At 37.0% G+C, this 21,384-nt stretch overlaps 1 protein-coding gene across 1 annotated transcript in view; it reads left to right on the forward strand.

Moving 5' to 3' along the window:
- Nucleotides 1–21,384, forward strand: part of IL1RAPL2 (interleukin 1 receptor accessory protein like 2) — a 317,570-nt gene that overhangs the window by 48,045 nt on the left and 248,141 nt on the right. Inside the window, exon 4 of the mRNA XM_043570008.1 lies at nt 10,918–11,104. Within this exon, the coding sequence (XP_043425943.1) occupies nt 10,918–11,104 (187 nt within the window). The remainder of the gene's footprint in view (nt 1–10,917; nt 11,105–21,384) is intronic.

Consider the following 21,384-nt stretch of genomic DNA (forward strand, 5'->3'; position numbering starts at 1 on the left):
ATATGTTTTTATTATATATAATTTTATTAGACTTATTACATATTATAATCTTTATTATTTCTTTCTTCTGCTGGATTTAGGCTTTGTTTATTCTTTTTCTGGCTCTTTTACTTGTAAGGATATGTTATGTATTTGAGATTTTTCTTTCTTCTTGAAGTAGGTCTATATTGCTCTTAACTTTCCTTTTAGGAATGCTTTTGCTGCATCGCTAAGGTTTTGGACTATTTTGTTCTCATTTTTATTTTTTTTGTGTATTGTTTTTATGTCTTCTTTGATTTCCTGGTTGACCCATTCACTGTTTAGTAATATATTGTTCAACCTGCATGTATTTATGATCTTTCCAAGTTTTTTTCTTGTGATTGACTTCAAGTTTCACAGTGTTGTTGCCAGAAAATATACATAGTATGATCTCAATCTTTTTGTATTTGTTGAGGCCTGATTTGTGACCTAATACATGATCTATTCTGGAGAATGTCCCATGTGTACTTGAAAAGAATGTATATTCTGGTCTTTTAGGATGGAATATTCTGAGTATATCTGTTAAGTCCGTCTGTCCAGTGTGTAATTCAAAGCCATTGTTTCCATGTTGATTATATATTTAGATGATATATTGATATAAGTGGGGTGTTAAAGACTCCTACTGGTATTGTATTATTATCAGTTATGTTTATGCTTGTTGTTGATTGTTTTATATATTTGGATGCTTTCATATCGAATGAATAAATGTTTACAATAGTTACATCTTCTTGTTGGATTGTCCCCTTTATTATGATATGGTGCCCTTCTTTGTTTTTTGTTACAGTCTTTGCTTTAAAGTCAAGTTTGTCCTATATAAATGTTGCTACTCCAGCTTTATTTTGATATCCATTAGCATGATGAATGGTTCTCCATCCCCTCACTTTCAATCTACAGGTGTTTTAGGTTTAAAATGAGTCTCTTGTAGGCACCATATAGATGGGTCTTTTTTTTTTAATCCAATATGACACCCTGTGTCATTTTGTTGGAGCATTTAGTCTTTTTATATTCAGAGTAATTATTGATAGATATGTACTTAGTGCCATCGTATTACTTGTTTTGTCATGGTTTGTGGAGATATTCTCTGATCCTTTCTTGTCTTTGCCATTTTTGTTTTTCTCTTTTGCATTCAAAAAGTCCCCTTTAATATACCTTGCAGGGCTGGTTTAGGAGATCACAAACTCCTCTAGTTTTTTTTTTTTTTTTTTTTTTTTTTTTTATCTGGGAAACTCTTCATCTCTCCTTGTGTTCTGAATGGTAGCCTTGATGGATAGAGTATTCTTTGTTGCAGATTTTTCCCATTCAGCATTTTAAATGTATCATGCCACTCCTTTCTGGCCTGCCAAGTTTCTTTTGAGAAATCTGCAGCTAGATTCATGGTTCCTTCTTTGTAAGTGAAGGACTTATTTTATCTTCATGCTTTTAGGATTTTGTTTTTATCACTATGTTTTCCAAATTTAATTACAGTATGTCTTGGTGTTGGCCTGCTTTTGTTGATTTTGATGGGAATTCTCTGTGCCTCATGGATCTGGATGTCTGTTTCTTTCCCCAGATTAGGGAAGTTTTCAGCTGTTTTTGGGTTCACAGCAAAATTGAGAGGAAAGTACAGAAATTTACGATGTACCTCCTGCCCCCACATGCATACCCCATTATTAGTAGCCACTGCCAGAGTGAATATTTACTACAATTGATTAACCTACATTGAAACATCATTATCATCCAAAATCCATACTTTTCATTGTGGTTCACTTTTGGTGTTGTACTTTCTATGGGTTTGCACAAATGTATAATGGCATATATCCATCATTATGGTATCATACAGAGTATTTTCACTACCTTTAAAGTCCTTTGTGTTCCACCTATCCATCTCTCCTCCCAACTCTTGGCAATCACCAATCTTTTTAGTGTCTCCATAGTTTTGCCTTTTCCAAGTGTCATATAGCTGGAATTTTACAGTATGTAGCCTTTACTCATTGGCTTCTTTTACTTAGTAATATGCATTTAATGTTCCTCTATATCTTTCCATGGCTTGAGAGCTCATTTATTTTTAGCTCTTAATAATATTCCATTATCTGTATGTGCCATATATTCTTTATACATTCACCTACTAAAGGATATCTTGGTTACTTCCAAGTTTTGGCAATTACGAACAAAACTTCCATAAACATCTGTGTGCAAGCTCTTATGAAGACATAATTTTTCCCTCCTTTGGGTAGTTATCAAAGAATATAAATGCTAGATCATATAAGGGTATGTTTAGTTTTGTAAGAAACTTCCAAACTATCTTCTAAGTTGCTGTGCCATTTTGCATTCCTACCAGCAATGAATGAGAGTTCCTGTTACTCCATGTCCTTACTAGCATTTGGTGTTGTTAGTGTTCTGGATTTGGGCCATTCTAATAGGTATGCAGTTGTAGTGCAGGTTTGTTTTCATTTGCATATCCCTGGTGACATATGATATACATATTTTCAAATGTTTATTTGCCATCTGTATATTTTATCTCTTTGATGAGGTTTCTGTTAAGGTCTTTGGCCTATTTTTTTTTGTTATTGTGGAGTTTTAAGAATTATTTGTATACTTTGGATAGCAGTCCTTTATTAGATGTGTCTTCTGCTAATATTTTCTCTCAGTCTGTGGCTTGTTTTCTAATTCTCTTAACATTGTCATTTGTAGAGCTGAAGTTTTTTAATTTTATTAGCAGTCAGTTATTTGTCACAGATAATGTCCTTGATCTTGTAATTAAAAAATCATTGCTATATCCAAGGTCATCTAGATTTCTCTATGTTGTTTTCTAGAAATTTTATAGTTTTGCATTTTACATTTAAGTCTGTGATCCATTTTGAATTCTTTTTCATGGTGGGTGTAAAGATCTGAGTCTAGATTCATTTTTTTATATGCATGCAGATGTCTAGTTGTTCTAGTACCATTTGTTGAAAAGACATGCTTTGCTCTATTGTGTTGCATTTTCTTCTTTGTCAAAGATCAGTTGACTATATTTATGTGCATCTATTCCCAGGCTTGATATTCTATTCCACTGAGCTGTTTGTCTGTTCTGTCTTAATTACTGTAGCTTTAGAGTAGGTCTTAAAGTCAGATAGTATCAGTCCTCCAATTTTGGTCTTCTCGGTTTTGTAGTTATCCTCATGTAGATCTTGTACATATTTTGTTAGATACATACCTAAGTATTTCATTTTGGGGGTTTCTAGTGTAAGTGATATCATGTTTTTAATTTCAAATTAATAACTTTTTCATTGCTTGCATATGTGAAAGCAATTGACTTTTGTGTATTAACCTTATATCCTGGAGCCTTGCTAGTTACTAGTTACTTGCTTACTAATTTCAGGTGTTTTGTTAACTCAGATTTTTTGCATGGGTCATCTATATGTATAGATCAATCATACATCTATGAACAAAGATGATTTTATTTCTTCCTTTTGAATCAATGAAATATTTCCTTTTTTATCTATTGTATTAGCTGAGACTTTCAGTATGATGTTGAATAGGAATGGTGAGAGGGGACAGTCTTGCCTTATTCCTAATTTTAATGGGAAATCTTGTATTATCATGAAATATAATGTTAGCTATAGTTTTTTTTTTTCATAGATACTCTTTACTGAGTTGAGGAATTTTCCCTCTAGTCCTAGTTTGTTGAGAGTTTTTTTTGTTTATTTTTTAATTTTTTACTTTGTTTTTATCATGAATGGACGTTGGATTTTGTTAACTGCTTTTCCTGCATCTACTGATATGGTCATGTAATTTTTCTTCTTTAGCCTGTTAATGTGATGAACTACATTAATTGATATTTGATTTTTTTATGTTTCTTACTTTGAGAGAGAGAGAGGGAGTGAGAGAGTGTGTGTGCAAGCAGGTGAGGGGCAGAGAGAAGTGAAGAGAAGAATCCCAAGCAGAGTCCATGCTGTCAGTGCAGAAACCAATGAGGTGCTTGATATCACAAACCATGAAATCATGACCTGAGCCTACATCAAGAGTCTGATGATTAAACAACCAAGCCACCCAAGTGCCCCTGATTTTTGAATATTTGAACCAACTTTCCACATCTGGGATAAATCCTACTTGGTTGTGGGGTACGATTATCTTTTTTAGTATTTTACTATTATTTATTTATTTATTTATTTATTTTTATTTTTTTAATGTTTATTTCTGAGACACAGAGAGAACATGAGCGGGGGAGGGGCAGAGAGAGAGAGAGAGAGAAAGAGAGAGAGAGAGAGAGAGAGAGAGAGAGAATCCGAAGCAGGCTCCAGGCTCTGAGCTGTCAGCACAGAGCCTGACTTGGGGCTCGAACTCACAGACCGTGAGGTCACGACCTGAGCCGAAGTCAGATGCTCAACCGACTGAGCCACCCAGGCACCCCTATTTTTTTTTTTTTATTTTAGAGATAGAGTGTGCACACGAGTGGAGTAGAGGGGCCATGGGGGAGAGAGAATCTTAAGCTGGCTCCATGCAGAGCCTGACATACTGCTCGATCCCACAACCATGTGATCATGACCTGAGCCAAAATCAAGAGTTGGATGCTCAACTGACTGAGCTGCCCAGGTGTCCCTGGGATATAGTTATTTTTATACATTAATGGGTTTGATTTCCTAATATTCTGTTGAGGATTGTGCATTTATGTTCATGAAAGATATCAGTCTGTAGTTTTCTTGTAATGTCTTTGGTGTTGGTATTAGACTAATGCTGGCTTCATAGAATCAGTTAGGAAGTACTCCATCTGCTTCTATCTTCTGAAAGAGATTGTAGAGAATTTGGTATAATTTCATCCTAAGTATTTGGTAGAATTTGCCAGTGAATCCATCTGGACTTGGTGTTTTATTTTTTGGAAGGTTATTAATTATTGATTCAATTTCTTTAATAGCTGTAGGCCTATTCATATTTCTGTAGGTCTGTTTCTTCTTGTGTGAGTTTTGGCAGATTGTGCCTTTCAAGAAATTGATCCGTTTCATCTAGGCTATCGTATTTGTGGGCATAGAGTTGTTTGTAGTATTCCTTTATTATTCTTTAAATATCTATAGGAACTGTAGTGATATCCTGTTTTTCCGTTCTGATATTAGTAATTTCTGTCCTCTGTTTTTCCTTTCTTGTTCTTTTAAAGCATTAGCATTGCATGCTTGCAGTTATATGTGCTTATTTTTGTACTTATCTGAAGGTCTTTCCAACAAGGTCAAAGATATTTTTCATAAAATTTTCTACTTTTGTAATAATTTTCAAGGAATGTAAGTCATCAAAGGGCTTAAGATTTTATTTGTTTATTAATTTACTTCATTTCCCTGAATTTGATAATAATATCAGTTCATAGTTCTTATGTTTCCAGTGGGACAATATCATCCAAGGGTGGTAGATTGATGAAATGATAGTTTTGTGTAGCAGTCAATTAACATTTCAAAAATTTCAGAAAACAAAATTTTAGTTTACTGGTCATTAGATGGTTCTGGAATTTGCAAAGAAAGTAACTTGAAAGGAGGATAAAACAATTGAGGGAACCATTTAGAAAAGTTTCAAGTATATCCTGAGGTATTTTGTCTGGGCTTCTGCTTTTAGACATGAAAAAATTCCCTAATTTATTTAGTTTTTTTTAATAGGTTATCTCTAGTGGTATAAAAAGTTTACATAAACTTAAATTCAGAAATAAAACTTAAAATTTTATAGTATAAGCATATTATATAAATGGGAGTTAGAAAGAGGCATCTGGGTTTTTTATGTATGATCTTACTATTCCTGTCAGAGAACCCAAGATTGATCAACATTTGCCCTTAGAAATACTTCTGGGAAAAAGTATAAGTTATGACCTATATAGTAGCTAATATGAAATCTTTGGAATGGGAAGTGGGATTTCTTCATCAATTTACAAATTCTTCTGTACTGTGCGTATTGACATTATTCTTTAAATGTTACCTTTACACATTTACATTTCTTTCTATGAGCTCCCCCAAGTTTGTGTGGATAACCACAAGTTAGTTTGGCTGTTAACCCATATTAGTATCAAGTTCTGGGTGTAGCCAGGGGCTAACAGTCAAAACATGGGTTCTAATCCACTAACCATCTATATGGGCTTAACTGAATTATTTTTCTTCTCTGTGTCTACATTTTAGTCCTCTGAAAAGTGTAGATGATACCTACCCTGAACATTTTCCTGGATTATTGGCAGAATTAAGTAAGATAAGAGATGAGGAAGCACTTGAATGTTTAGAAATGCATACAATTGTAAGGCCCTTCTGTAATATCACAGCAAAGTCACTTCTCTCATATTGAGCCTGAATGTTCTCCTTATCCTCAGGATGTGAAGGGAGGTCAGAAAAAAAGTACAGTCTCTATTGTTGCACACTCGTCAGTCTGCCTCCTCAAACTTTCACAGCTCTAATTGTACCTAATGAAAGAAAAGTAACATTTTTAGGTCTCAGTTGCAGGAAATATTTTAAATATAACTGGCCTGGGGCATTTTTCTAAATAACATCTAAATAATGCAAGATTATTAGTGGGAACTGTGCCAGAGCTAGATTATACAACCAATAAAAAATCAACCTGAGTCTCAGTCTGTCAGACAGCCTTGATCATACTGACCCCAGGTCAGTAATGGAGACAGTAGGACTCCCACCTGGCCTTGTCTTCGAGTTCCAGAGACCTTGGTCATCGTTAAGGACTTTATACTAGGGCTTGTTTGTGGGTTAACAAGCAATTTGCTAGCAGCCTTCCATATGCTAGAGACCAGAACAAGCATGAATTCATGCAGAACCCGGGCCTCAGGTTGTTTGTGGGTTAGAGTTAGAGAAAACAGAAACATTTTCTCCTTCAACCATCAGCAATCCCCAGTTTGTGTTCCCTGCCCTCATCCCTATCCCAAGTTAATGAAGGTGCTTTTAGCTTGACCTACATAATTTATAATTTGGAGGGATTGGGGAAGAAACACATAAGAATATCTCTTGTCTTTTGTCCCTAGAAAACTTACCTAGAGGTCTAGGCTTTGTTATACAAGGCATTTGTCTAAGAAACTCTTAGAAGGCTTAGTGAAACTATTGCTAACAATATGACCTCCAAGGTTCTAGCCTTTGCCAAGTAGCTACTACCCATATTAACTGAAAGTTTCTCCCTGCCTTAGCTGTTTTCTTTTGATTCACTTCTTTTTGTGTCTAGGTCAGCGTGTCTTTTTGATCCTTTCAGAACTTCATGACTCTCTGGTACTAGGCCTATTGCCCAACTGACCTCTTTTAGACATTTTCCTATCAAGTAGCACCCCTAACCCAGTGGCATACCTTAATCCATTGCTGCCAGTGTACTGTTTTTTTATATTGGTGATTGATCATAATTACTATCACACATAAATTATAATTATTATTTATTAACAATATATAAGAACTAATCCTATCGGTAATGACAATTCTAACTATAATGTATGGAATATCTACTATGTGCCAGATACTCTATTATGTGTTTTATATGCATTATTTTATTTAACACTTAGACTGGAGAGGTCAGGTGTTGTAATCATTCCAGTTGAAAATGGTAACATATTTTTGCTCATGGTGTTATAATGAGAGGAACTCCTTTCTCCAAACTCCAATGGAATCACCATAAAGGACTTCTTATCCTCATTTTTCAGCTGACGAAAGTGAGTCTGAGAGATGTTACATTACTTGCCCAAGGACACAGAGCTAGTTGAACACAGTGGATCTTAGCTCAAAGCTGGTGCTTTGTTAAGAAACCACTCTGTCAGTCTCTTACTCAGACTACTCTGTTTTTCCCCAGGGCTAAATACATTTGAGATAGTAAGCTTCTTTCATGGGACTGGACGTTCTATTTGCTTTTATTTTTGAGACTGCTGGTCAACAGCCCTCTTTCCCTGAGGTACAGCATAATAGTGGGAGGATATTTAACAAGTAATTCTCTTTCACCTGTAGGGATGAACACCATGGAGCAGAGATGATCAAAGTCTGTAACATTGAGAACTGTTCAGAATTCTTTGTAAACCTAGAAGAGGTGATTCTTCTGTGTTCGATACTTTTACTTATTTATTTCTTTTTAATATAATTTATTGTCAAATTGGCTTCCATACAACGCCCAGTGCTCATCCCAACAAGTGCCCTCCTCAATGCTCATCACCAACCCACCCCTCCCTCCCACCCCCCATCAGCCCTCAGTTTGTTCTCTGTATTTAAGAGTCTCTTATCGTTTGCCTCCTTCCCTCTCTGTTTGTAACTTTTTTTCCTCTTCCCTTCCCCCGTGGTCTTGGGTTACTACTTGATTGATACTTAAAAAAAAAACAAAAACTGTGACCATTTATCTTTCCTCCATTTCCCATACCTGCCCCTAGTCCTCCTTGTCTCCCAGTTGTAACTAGTATATTCCTTTCTTTGCTAATATGCTGATACACAAGACTTGGCTAAACCTTACCCTTGTGGTACAAGAATACCTGCAAATTTATGCCAAATCATATTTAAACAAGGAATGTGACATTTGATCAGCCATATACCTGAATCTGAATGAGGAAGAGAGGTTAGTACCATATGGGGTTGATGGAGAAGTAGAGCAGAGAGGACATGTCTCTTGAATGAACATACCTTTTGGTGCCATGTCTTCTAACCAACTAACATTCACTGAACATTATTCATTTAGATCTCAGGGATAGAGTGATGAACAAAAGCAACTAATATCTTGTTTACATTTAACAAATAAACAGATGATAGAAGATCAGAGAGAAGAGCAAGTGTAAAAGTCCGTGGCTCAAATAGGCTTAGTATATTTAAGGAACAGAGGAAATGCCATTGTGACTGCACCCTAAAGTAAAGAACAGTGTTGGGGTGCCTGGGTGGCTCAGTTGGTTAAGCATCTGACTCTTGATTTTGGCTCAGGTTTGAGGACGAGTCCTGCATTGACTCTGGACTGACAGTGTGGAGCCTGCTTGGGATTCCCTCTCTCCCTCTCTCTTTGCCCCTTCCCTGCTTTCTCTCGAAAGAAAGAAAGAAAGAAAGAAAGAAAGAAAGAAAGAAAGAAAGAACAAAAGAAAGAAAGAAAGAAAGAAAGAAAGAAAGAAAGAAAGAAAGAAAGAAAGAAAGATTTAAATAAAAAAAATTAAAGGAAAGTGTTATGACAGGCCAGATCATGTAGGGCCTTAAAGGAAGCATAGAGACATGGAAATGCTTAGCATCAAAATACTGAAGGTGGAGTCAAGAAGAGCCAAATTGCACCAAACTTACCTTCTTGCCTAAGACTCTTTTTGTGTTTTGTTTTATTTTTGTTTTATTCTGGTGGTTTTAGATTCATGGCTTTTAAAGAGGCTGTCAAACATCTAACAAGAGAATTAAATGGTTACATTTGATCCCTAGTGGGCATATCTTTGGGTTCTAGGAATCTGTACTAAGGAAGAGAGAAAAGCAATAGCTCACAATCTACATTGTGTAATGGGGTTGCATCTGAACATTAGAATGGGAGTACTTTGAAAGTATCCTACTCAGATGACACAGGCATGGACATAGTCAGAAGTACTTGCCAGTAATTAACTTCACTAGAAATTCAAGTAGCAGTCATTTTGATTAACTCACTTTGTAAACCCAATGGGCAGCAACCATCTGCACTCCTGTGTTTTATATAATATCTGGCACATCGTGAAATTTCAATGAGTAAGTAGTATGAATATTAATAATTATTTTAGGCCAACTTAAATTATTGGCTGGCATGCTTATCCCATCTGTCAGGATTATTGTCACTTGGTTGTAAAACCAGTTTTGAGGTGCCCTTGGGACTTGGTGTTTTTAACAGCTGGTATCCCTTGATGTTTAGACACAATCCTGTTATTTCCTACCAAGAGATTTCCAGTTGACCTTCTTCTAAGTCTTACAAGGTGTCTCTGATCTCTTTCTCATACTTTCCAGTTTTCTTTTATGATATCTACTGCATCCCAGGTACAGCAGAGTAAGGAAAAGTCAAGGGGCATACATCGAGAAATGAAGGCAGAATTGAATTCCATAAATACTTTTATATAATGAGTTAGCCAATTAATGCCCAATTTCTAAAGTGGCCTTATGGTAAAATTTACTGTTGAAATTCCTTTATAATATTAATTTTGGTGGATAAAATTAATTCAGATGAACCACATTCTACTAGGATTTGTTCTCTGTTGGAACCAAGAATTTGACCCCTGACATATCTCAGTAAACAATTTAAAAAGCTATATAAGTTCACAGGTATCTTCTGTATGTTGATCTGCTTTTGGGTATGTACCTTGTAAAATCAGATGTTGGCTTTGAAACCAATGACAAAATGAAACAACCCTTGAAATACCTGTGAAGGGACTGATCATAGGAGCAGGGCAGAAATTACTATAGCTCTAGTTACAGACTTTCTCATATTTTTCACTATCAGATTTTCAATGTAGCAATATTTACCACTGGAAAAGAAGCCTGTGCTGTCTTATAGTTTAGAAAATGGGGGGGCGCCTGGGTGGCGCAGTCGGTTAGCGTCCGACTTCAGCCAGGTCACGATCTCGCGGTCCGTGAGTTTGAGCCCCGCGTCAGGTTCTGGGCTGATGGCTCAGAGCCTGGAGCCTGTTTCCGATTCTGTGTCTCCCTCTCTATCTGCCCCTCCCCCATTCATGCTCTGTCTCTCTCTCTGTCCCAAAAATAAATAAACGTTGAAAAAAAAAAAAGAAAATGGGTATAGCTATTCTATGTAGTTATGTAGCTACCTCATGGTCAGAGATGTCCTCATTAACATTTTGCTTTATAGCTTCTTGTCTGTTGAACTAGAAAACTGTTTTGTGTTGTTTTGATGTTGTTTCTGATTTCTAGGCAAGGTCCCATACATAAAAGTAAATATTCTTTTAATATGTAGAGTACAAACACGGTTTTAAACACCCAGTAAAGCCATTCTGCTATTTCTCTGTTCCTACAGAAACTCGACATATTGCATGAAGGTGTCAATGTCCTTGACTGTTGCAGAGAATGAATCAGGCCTGTGCTACAATAGCAGGATACGGTATTTAGAGAAATCTGAAGTCACTAAAAGAAAAGAGATCTCCTGCCCAGACATGGATGACTTTAAAAAGTCTGATCAAGAGCCTGATGTTGTGTGGTACAAGGTAACTCACCATGGTGTCAATTATTATTTTTTTTAACTTAGGTTGAGATTTTATTTCTAGTTTTTGGTATTAGATATTTCATTGAGAAAAATGAACAGATCCACAGATAAATAATTCAGAGGTATGACTTCTATATAGTCCTGGTTTTAATACATTTCCATCAGCAGGTGTCATAAACAGTCCCATCTTATCCAACTGCTAAAAATAAGCAAAATCTCTCTCCACCCAAACTCATGAGTGCAAATGGGGAGAAGAGTAAAGATTAAGTAACACATGAAAGAAAGTATTTGAGGAACATAGAAATATTATTTACTGTTAGGAGTAAAGGCCATTATTACAAGTACTAGACTTAGAAAGAATAACAACTGTTACTATGATCTACATTGTGAGAGCCACTACTGTCAATGCAGAGGAGAGAAATGGGCCTAGTGCAGGATGTGTGAACACTGGAAATAATGTGTTTAGCTGGAAATAAGCCACACTCAAAGGGTGCACAGAAATGAGTTGAGTGAAGGAACTGTTTACAGAGGTGAGGTTGGGTTAAGGCAACCAACAAAAGGGAGGAAGCTGTAAATTGCCACTGGAACCTGGAATGAGTAGAGTGGTCCTGACAAAAGCTGTGGCCTTAAAAGAACATATGAACTGTGGCAAATAAAGAGGGATTAGGCAGGATAAGTACCCTAACCCCTTGTAACTCCTGTCTTCTGGTTTCCTCCTAGAACCCATGGAAACTTAAACAGAAGTCAGAGGGCAAAACTAGGAGATAGAATCAATAGTCTTAAGATTCCCTAGGCATAGAGTAGGTCACACAAGGTCAGAGACGGGATCTAGGGGAGGAAGCAGAGACATAACCACATAACCTTCTAGCTATGACATTCTGGCTGCTCCCTGAGACCCTGTGGTCCTATAAGAGAACTGTGTATCCTTGGCCAACTCTGAGTCATGATAGTTGATACATGGTACAGTTTTATATGTTATGGCCAGAGGTGACCAAGGGGGTTTTCTGCATAGGTGTTGTGTACATTGTGGGAATCAAACACATAAAAGTTGGAACAGGTTGTGTCTATAGAATATGACAGACTCTTAGTTTCCAGGGGAACCTAAACCCTAACTCCTACAGCTGTCATGTGTTTTTACATTTGGAAGTCTCTCCATCTTCACCCCTGTACAAACTCACCAGTAGACACCAAAAGCATGTCCTGAACTGGGACCCCAAGTCTGTATGTGAATTGTCCTTCCTTTTTTTCCTAATGAAGATAATATTCTGACAGATAAAAAGGAACATGATGATCATTATGCATAAATATAGATTATTCATAATTTATTGGGACCCTCCATGCCAGTATTAGCCTTCTTAGCATTTATTAAGTACTTACTATATGCCATTCACTGTGCTTGGTCTCTGTATTATCTCAATTTGAGTCTTAATGCAACTCTGTGTGGGAGTTCTATTATCTTTGTTTAACCGAAAAAAACTGAGTCTCAAAGGCATGTAGAAACTTGTCCAAAGTTACTCAACTAACAAAACCTTGTTCTGTATTTAAGGCAGTGTTATTCCAGAGTCCATTTTCTTAATCACTACCCTTTCCTGCAGTTATCCTGGAGCTAAACCCAGCCCTAATCACAGGTACTTCTCTAAGATGTAACACTGATGCAGAGAAGCCTGTGAAAAGATAGAGTAAGAAAGATTTATTTTAATTTATAATTGAAAAAAGAAAATTTACCAGCTCCAGAGTTAGCAGCTAGGAGTAAAATCCAGGTCGTCAGCCTGCAATATTTATTCTACTATCTCTTCTTATTATTTTTCCAACAAATTCTTTTTTCTCCTTTCTTTTCATTTCTAGACATCACTATCATCATATACCAAAGCAATTTATTCCTTGGGAAGTGCTAAGTATCATTTTTTTTCTTACAAATGGACCAACAATGGTGAAGCAAATGGCGTTTCTAGCTCTGCTTGGATAATAATGTTTAGGATTTATATAACATTTTAAAATTGATGAATAATAGTCATAATGATAAATAACATTTATTGAGTACTCACCATATGCCAGGCTCTGTTTTAAGTGCTTTAGATAGATTAAGTCAATCTCTAGAATTACTGTATTATGTAGGTATTATTATCATCCCCATTTTCCAGAAGAAGTGACTAGAGATTCAGATAAGTGACTTAACAAAAGTCACACAGCAGTTTATGACTTGCATTTTGGCTACTGGGCCCATTCTCTTAGCCACTATACTATACTATTGGATCAGAATAAAAAACTAAACCCCAAAGTTAGAGTCCCTGAAGCTCTCCAATGTGTTGTTAACCCCATTTCTCACAGTTTCAAATATATCCTTGAAAAAGGTGTATTGATTTATAAGGAAAATGTTTCCTTTTTCGGTCATTAGTTTAATAATCTTCCCTGATTGTTTACAGTCTCTCTATGCCCTACGAGGCTGAGCATTAAGTTATTTTTCTCTGACTACAGCAATGTAAAGACACTTGTCCAGAGTTCATTCTGGTGCACATCCAAATTTAGAAATGTATAGTGTAATGAGGTGCCTGGGTGGCTCACTCGGTTAAGTGTTAGACTTCAGCTCAGGTAACCTCATGGCTTGTGATTTTGAGCCCCACATTGGGCTCTGTGCTGATAGCTCAGAGCCTGGAGCCTGCTTCAGATTCTGTGTCTTCCTCTCTCTCTGCCCCTTCCCTGCTTGTGCTCTGTCTCTCTTTGTTTCTCAGAAAAAAAATAAAAATAAAAACATTAAAAATAAAAAAAAGAAATGTACAGTATATTATCTCTAGTTTTTTTTTTCATTTTGTAAGATTTTTTTTAAATAAAGTTTATTTATTTTGAGAGAGACAGAGAGCATGAGTTGGGGAGGGTCAGAAAGAGAGGGAGAGTGGGAGAATCCCAAGCAGGTTCTACACTGCCAGTGCAGAGCCCAATGCATGGCTCAAACCCACAAAACCTTGAGATCACGACCTGAGCCAAAACCAAGAGTTGGACATGTAATGGACTGAGCCATCCAGGTGCTCCTATCTCTAGTAGTTTAACAGTAAAAAGTATGTGTGTTGCATGATCAGTTTCCACATCATCTTTTTAGATATATATAATCTTTAAACCTGTTTCTTTTTTTCCCATTTCTGCTTTTTTCTTTCTCTCTACTTTGTATCACTTTCACATATTGTTATGCTTTTTCTAGCCTGTCTGAAATATGCTATGAAAGTCCTTTGAAGACTGTCCTGTACCTGTATGTAATCACAGCTGGATAGGAAGGTAGAGGTGGATTAGGTGGTACTGGGGCATGTTCATAAAGATGACTTAGTAAGCCTATCCTAGTTGTCCTTGGAATGTTAACAGATATGTGTAAGGGGGCTATCTCTCGCTATCTGAACTCTATCAGTTAGCAAAGGGAAGTTAAGAGAGGGTCTATACTTTAGCACTTCATCCTAATGCTATCTGAGTGGGGCTTAGACAGTAAACAGAAAGTACAATAATGTTAGTGTTTTTAGAAACATTTTTGAAAAGAGAAAGAAAGATTCTTTTCATTATTAAACTAAGAAGAACAACATTAGAACAATCTCAGTATTTACTGAGAACACTATTGTCATAAGAGTGTAGACACCCTTTACCTATTTCATTTTTTAATATGAAATTTATTGTCAAATTGGTTTCCATAAAACACCCGGTGCTCATCCCAACAGGTGCCCTCCTCAATGCCCATCACCAACTTTCCCCTCCCTCCCACCCCCATCAACCCTCAGTTTATTCTCAGTTTTTGAGGGTCTCTTATGGTTTGCCTCCTTCCCTCTCTGTAACTATTTTTCCCTTCCCCTCCGCCATGGTCTTCTGTTAATTTTCTCAGCATCCACATAAGAGTGAAAACATATGGTATCTGTCTTTCCCTGTATGACTTATTTCACTTAGCATAACACTCTCCACTACCATCCACATTTCTACAAAAGGCCATAATTCATTCTTTCTCATTGCCAAGTACTCTTCCATTGTGTATATAAACCACAATTTCTTTCTCCATTCATCAGTTGATGGACATTTAGGCTCTTTCCATAATTTGGCTATTGTTGAAAGTGCTTCTATAAACATTGAGGTACACGTGCCCCTATACATCAGCACTCCTGTATCCCCCGGGTAAATTCCTAGCAGTGCTATTGCTGGGTCATAGGGTGGATCTATTTTTAATTTTTTGAGGAACCTCCCCACTGTTTTCCAGAGTGGCTGCACCTGTTTGCATTCCCACCAACAGTGCAAGAGGGTTCCTGTTTCTCCACATCCTCGCCAGCATCTATAGTCTCCTGATTTGTTCATTTTGGCCACTCTGACTGGCGTGAGATGATATCTGAGTGTGGTTTTGATTTCTATTTCCCTGATGAGTAGGGACGTTGAGCATCTTTTCATGTGCCTGTTGACCATCTGGATGTCTTCTTTAGAGAAGTGTCTATTCATGTCTTCTGCCAATTTCTTCACTGGATTATTTGTTTCTTGGGTGTGGAGTTTGGTGAGTTCTTTACAGATTTTGGATACTAGCCCTTTGTCCAATAAGTCATTTGCAAATATCTTTTCCCATTCCGTTGGTTGCCTTTTAGTTTTGTTGATTGTTTCCTTTGGTGTGCAGGAGCTTTTTATCTTCATGAGGTCCCAATACTTCATTTTTGCTTTTAATTCCCTTGCCTTAGGAGATGTGTCAAGTAAGAAATTGCCACAGCTAAGGTCAGAGAGGCTTTTTCCTGTTTTCTCCTCTAGGGTTTTGATGGTTTCCTGTCTCACATTCAGGTCCTTTATCCATTTTGAGTTTATTTTTGTGAATGGTGTAAGAAAGTGGTCTAGTTTCATTCCTCTGCATGTTGCTGTCCAATTCTCCCAGCACCATTTGTTAAGGAGACTGTCTTTTTTCCATTGGATATTCTTTCCTGCTTTGTCAAAGATTAGTTGGCCATACTTTTGTGGGTCTAATTCTGGGTTCTCTATTCTATTCCATTGGTCTATGTGTTTTTTGTGCCAATACCATGCTGTCTTGATGATCAGCTTTGTAGTAGATGCTAAAGTCTGGGATTGTGATGCCTCCCACTTTGGTCTTCTTCTTCAAAATTACTTTGGCCATTCAGGGTCTTTTGTTGTTCCATACAAATGTTAGGATTGATTGTTCTAGCTTCGAGAAGAATGCTGGTGCAATTTTGACTGGGATTGCATTGAATATGTAGATTGCTTTGGGAAGTATTGACATTTTAACAATATTTATTCTTCCAATCCATGAGCACGGAATGTTGTTCCATTTCTTTTTATCTTCTTCAATTTCCTTCATAAGATGTCTATAGTTTTCAGCATACAGATCTTTGACATTTTTGGTTAGGTTTATTCCTAGATATTTTATGCTTCTTGGTGCAATTGTGAATGAGATCAGTTTCTTCATTTGTCTTTCTGTTGCTTCATTACTAGTGCATAAGAATGCAACTGATATATGTACATTGATTTTGTATCCTGCGACTTTGCTGAATTCATGTATAAGCGCTAGTAGACTTTCGGTGGAGTCTGTCGGGCTTTCCATATATGAAATTAAGTCATCTCCATAAAGTGAAACCCTGACTTCATCTTTGCCAATTTTGATGCCTTTGATTTTTTTGTTGTCTGATTGCTGATGCTAGGACTTCCAACACTATGTTAAACAACAGCAGTGAGAGTGGACATCCCTGTTATGTTCCTGAGCTCAGGGGTAAAGCTCTCAGTTTTTCCCCATTAAGGATGATATTAGCTGTGGGATTTTCATAAATGGCTTTTATGATGTTTAAGTATGTTCCTTCTATCCTGACCTTCTCAAGGGTTTTTATTAAGAAAGGATGCTGAATTTTGTCACTGCTTTTGCTGCATCAATTGACAGGATCTTATGGTTCTTATCTTTTCTTTTATTAATGTGATGTATCACGTTGATTGATTTGCGAATGTTGAACCAGCCCTGCATCCCAGGAATGAATCCCACTTGATCATGGTGAATAATTCTTTTTATAACCTGTTGAATTCGATTTGCTAGTATCTTGTGGAGAATTTTTGCATCCATATTCATCAGGGCTATTGGCCTGTAGTTCTATTTTTTGGCTGGGTCTCTGTCTGGTTTGGGAATCAAAGGAATGCTGGCTTCATAGAATGGATCTGGAATTTTTCCTTCCATTTCTATTTTTTGGAACAGCTTGATAAGGATAGGTATTATCTCTGCTTTACATGTCTGGTAGAATTCCCCAGGGAAGCCATCTGGACCTGTACTCCTATTTGTTGGAAGATTTTTGATAACTGATTCATTTTTTTGATGGTTATGCGTCTGTCCAAATTTTCTATTTCTTTGTGCTTGAGTTTTGCAAGTATGTGGGTGCTTAAGAATTTGTCCATTTCTTCCAGGTTGTCCAGTTTGTTGGCATATAATTTTTCATATTATTCCCTGATAATTTTTTGTATTTCTGTGGTATTGGTTGTAATAATTCCATTTTCGTTCATGGTTTTATCTATTTGGGTCCTCTCCCTTTTCTTTTTGAAAAGCCTGACTAGAGGTGTTTCAATTTTGTTTATTTCTCAAAAAAACAACTCTTGGTTTCATTGATCTGCTCTACACTTTTTTAGATTCTATATTGTTTATTTCTGCTCTGTTCTTTATTATTTCTCTTCTTCTGCTGGGTGTGGGATGTCTTTGCTGTTCTGCTTCTATGTCCTTTAGGTGTGCTCTTAGATTTTGTATTTGGGATTTTTCTTGTTTCTTGAGATAGGCCTGGATTGCAATGCATTTTCCTCTCAGGACTGCCTTGGCTGCATCCCAAAGCATTTGTATTGTTGTATTTTCATTTCCATTTATTTCCATATATTTTTAAATTTCTTTTCTAATTGCCTGGTTGACCGATTCATTCTTTTTTTTTCAATATATGAAATTTATTGTCAAATTGGTTTCCATAGAGCACCCAGTGCTCATCCTAAAAGGTGCCCTCCTCAATGGCCAAAACCCACCCTCCCCTCCCTCCCACCCCCCTTCAACCCTCAGTTTGTTCTCAGTTTTTAAGAGTCTCTTAGGCTTTGGCTCTCTCCCACTCTAACCTTTTTTTTTTTTCCTTTCCCTCCCCCATGGGTTTCTGCTAAGTTTCTCAGGATCCACATAAGAGTGAAAACATATGGTATCTGTCTTTCTCTGTATGGCTTATTTCACTTAGCATCACACTCTCCAGTTCCATTCACGTTGCTACAAAGGGCCATATTTCGTTCTTTCTCATTTCCCTGTAGTACTCCATTGTGTATATAAACCACAATTTCTTTATCCATTCAGCAGTTGATGGACATTTAGGCTTTTTCCATCATTTGGCTGTTGTTGAGAGTGCTGCTATAAACATTGGGGTACAGGTGCCCCTAGGCATCAGTACTCCTGTATCCTTTGGGTAAATTCCTAGCAGTGCTATTGCTGGGTCATAGGATAGGTCTATTTTTAATTTTCTGAGGAACCTCCACACTGTTTTCCAGAGAAGCTGCACCAGTTTGCATTCCCACCAACAGTGCAAGAGGGTTCCCATTTCTCCACATCCTCTCCAGCATCTATAGTCTCCTGATTTGTTCATTTTGGCCACTCTGACTGGCGTGAGGTGATACCTGAGTGTGGTTTTGATTTGTATTTCCCTGATGAGGAGCAACGTTGAGCATCTTTTCATGTGCCTGTTAGCCATCCGGATGTCTTCTTTAGAGAAGTGTGTATTCATGTTTTCTGCCCATTTCTTCACTGGGTTATTTGTTTTTCAGGTGTGGAGTTTGGTGAGCTCTTTATAGATTTTGGATACTAGCCCTTTGTCCGATATGTCATTTGCAAATATCTTTTCCCAGTTCGTTGGTTGCCTTTTAGTTTTGTTGGTTGTTTCCTTTGCTGTGCAGAAGCTTTTTACCTTCATAAGATCCTAGTAATTCATTTTTGCTTTTAATTCCCTTGCCTTTGGGGATGTGTTGAGTAAGAGATTGCTACGGCTGAGGTCAGAGAGGTCTTTTCCTGCTTTCTCCTCTAAGGTTTTGATGGTTTCCTGTCTCACATTCAGGTCCTTTATCCATTTTGAGCTTACTTTTGTGAATGGTATGAGAAAGTGGTCTAGTTTCAGCCTTCTGCATGTTGTTGTCCAGTTCTCCCAGCACCATTTGTTAAAGAGACTGTCTTTTTTCCATTGGATGTTCTTTCCTGCTTTGTCAAAGTTTAGTTGGCCATACGTTTGTGGGTCTAGTTCTGGGGTTTCTATTCTATTCCATTGGTCTGTGTCTGTTTTTGTGCCAATACCATGCTGTCTTGATGATGACAGCTTTGTAGTAGAGGCTAAAGTCTGGGATTGTTATGCCTGCTGCTTTGGTCTTCTTCTTCAAAATTACTTTGGTTATTCGGGGTCTTTTGTGGTTCCATATGAATTTTAGGATTGCTTGTTCTAGTTTCAAGAAGAATGCTGGTGCAATTTTGATTGGGATTGCATTGAATGTGTAGATAGCTTTGGGTAGTATTGACATTTTGACAATATGTGTTCTTCCAATCCATGAGCACGGAATGTCTTTCCATTTCTTTGTATCGTCTTCAATTCCCTTCATAAGCTTTCTATAGTTTTCAGCACACAGATCTTTTACATCTTTGGTTAGATTTATTCCTAGGTATTTTATGCTTCTTGGTGCAATTGTGAATGATATCAGTTTCTTTATTTCTCTTTCTGTTGCTTCATTGTTAGTGTATAAGAATGCAACTGATTTCTGTACATTGATTTTGTATCCTGCAACTTTGCTGAATTCATGTATCAGTTCTAGCAGACTTTTGGTGGAGTCTATCGGGTTCTCCATGTATAATATCATGTCATCTGCAAAAAGTGAAAGCTTGGCTTCATCTTTGCCAATTTGATGCCTTTGATTTCCTTTTGTTGTCTGATTGCTGATGCTAGAACTTCCAACACTATATTAAACAACAGCGGTGAGAGTGGGCATCCCTGTCTTGTTCCTGACCTCAGGGAAAAAGCTCTCAGTTTTTCCCCATTGAGGATGATGTTAGCTGTGGGCTTTTCATAAATGGCTTTTATGATCTTTAAGTATGTTCCTTCTATCCTGACTTTCTCAAGGGTTTTTATTAAGAAAGGGTGCTGAATATTGTCAAAGGCCTTTTCTGCATCGATTGACAGGATCATATGGTTCTTCTCTTTTCTTTTATTAATGTGATGTATCACGTTGATTGATTTGCGAATGTTGAACCAGCCCTGCATCCCAGGAATGAATCCCACTTGATCATGGTGAATACTTCTTTTTATATGCTGTCGAATTCGATTTGCTAGTATCTTATTGAGAATTTTTGCATGCATATTCATCAGGGATATTGGCCTGTAGTTCTCTTTTTTTACTGGGTCTCTGTCTGCTTTAGGAATCAAAGTAATACTGGCTTCATAGAATTTGTCTGGAAGTTTTCCTTCCTTTCTATTTCTTGGAATAGCTTGAGAAGGATAGGTATTATCTCTGCTTTAAACGTCTGGTAGAACTCCCCTGGGAAGCCATCGGGTCTGGACTCTTATTTGTTGGGAGATTTTTGATAACCCATTGCATTTCTTCGCTGGTTATGGGTCTGTTCAAACTTTCTATTTCCTCCTAATTGAGTTTTGGAAGAGTGTGGGTGTTTAGGAGTTTGTCCATTTCTTCCAGGTTGTCCAGTTTGGTGGCATATAATTTTTCACAGTATTCCCTGATAATTGTTTGTATCTCTGAGGGATTGGTTGTAATAATTCCATTTTCATTCATGATTTTATCTATTTGGGTCATCTCCCTTTTTGTTTTTGAGAAGCCTGGCTAGAGGTTTGTCAATTTTGTTTATCTTTTCAAAAAACCAACTCTTGGTTTCGTTGATCTGCTCTACAGTTTTTTTAGATTCTATATTGTTTATTTCTGCTCTGATCTTTATTATTTCTCTTCTTCTGCTGGGTTTAGGCTGCCTTTGCTGTTCTGCTTCTATTTCCTTTAGGTGTGCTGTTAGATTTTGTATGTGGGATTTTTCTTGTTTCTTCAGATAGGCCTGGATTGCAATATATTTTCCTCTCAGGACTGCCTTCACTGCATCCTAAAGCGTTTGGATTGTTGTATTTTCATTTTCGTTTGTTTCCATATATTTTTTAAATTTCTTCTCTAATTGCCTGGTTGACCCACTCATTGTTTAGTAGTTTGTTCTTTAACCTCCATGCTTTTGGAGGTTTTCCAGACTTTTTCCTGTGTTGATTTCAAGCTTCATAGCATTGTGGTCTGAAAGTATGCATG

The sequence above is a fragment of the Prionailurus bengalensis genome, chromosome X (assembly GCF_016509475.1).
Source record: "Prionailurus bengalensis isolate Pbe53 chromosome X, Fcat_Pben_1.1_paternal_pri, whole genome shotgun sequence".
NCBI classification, from domain to species: Eukaryota; Metazoa; Chordata; class Mammalia; order Carnivora; family Felidae; genus Prionailurus; species Prionailurus bengalensis.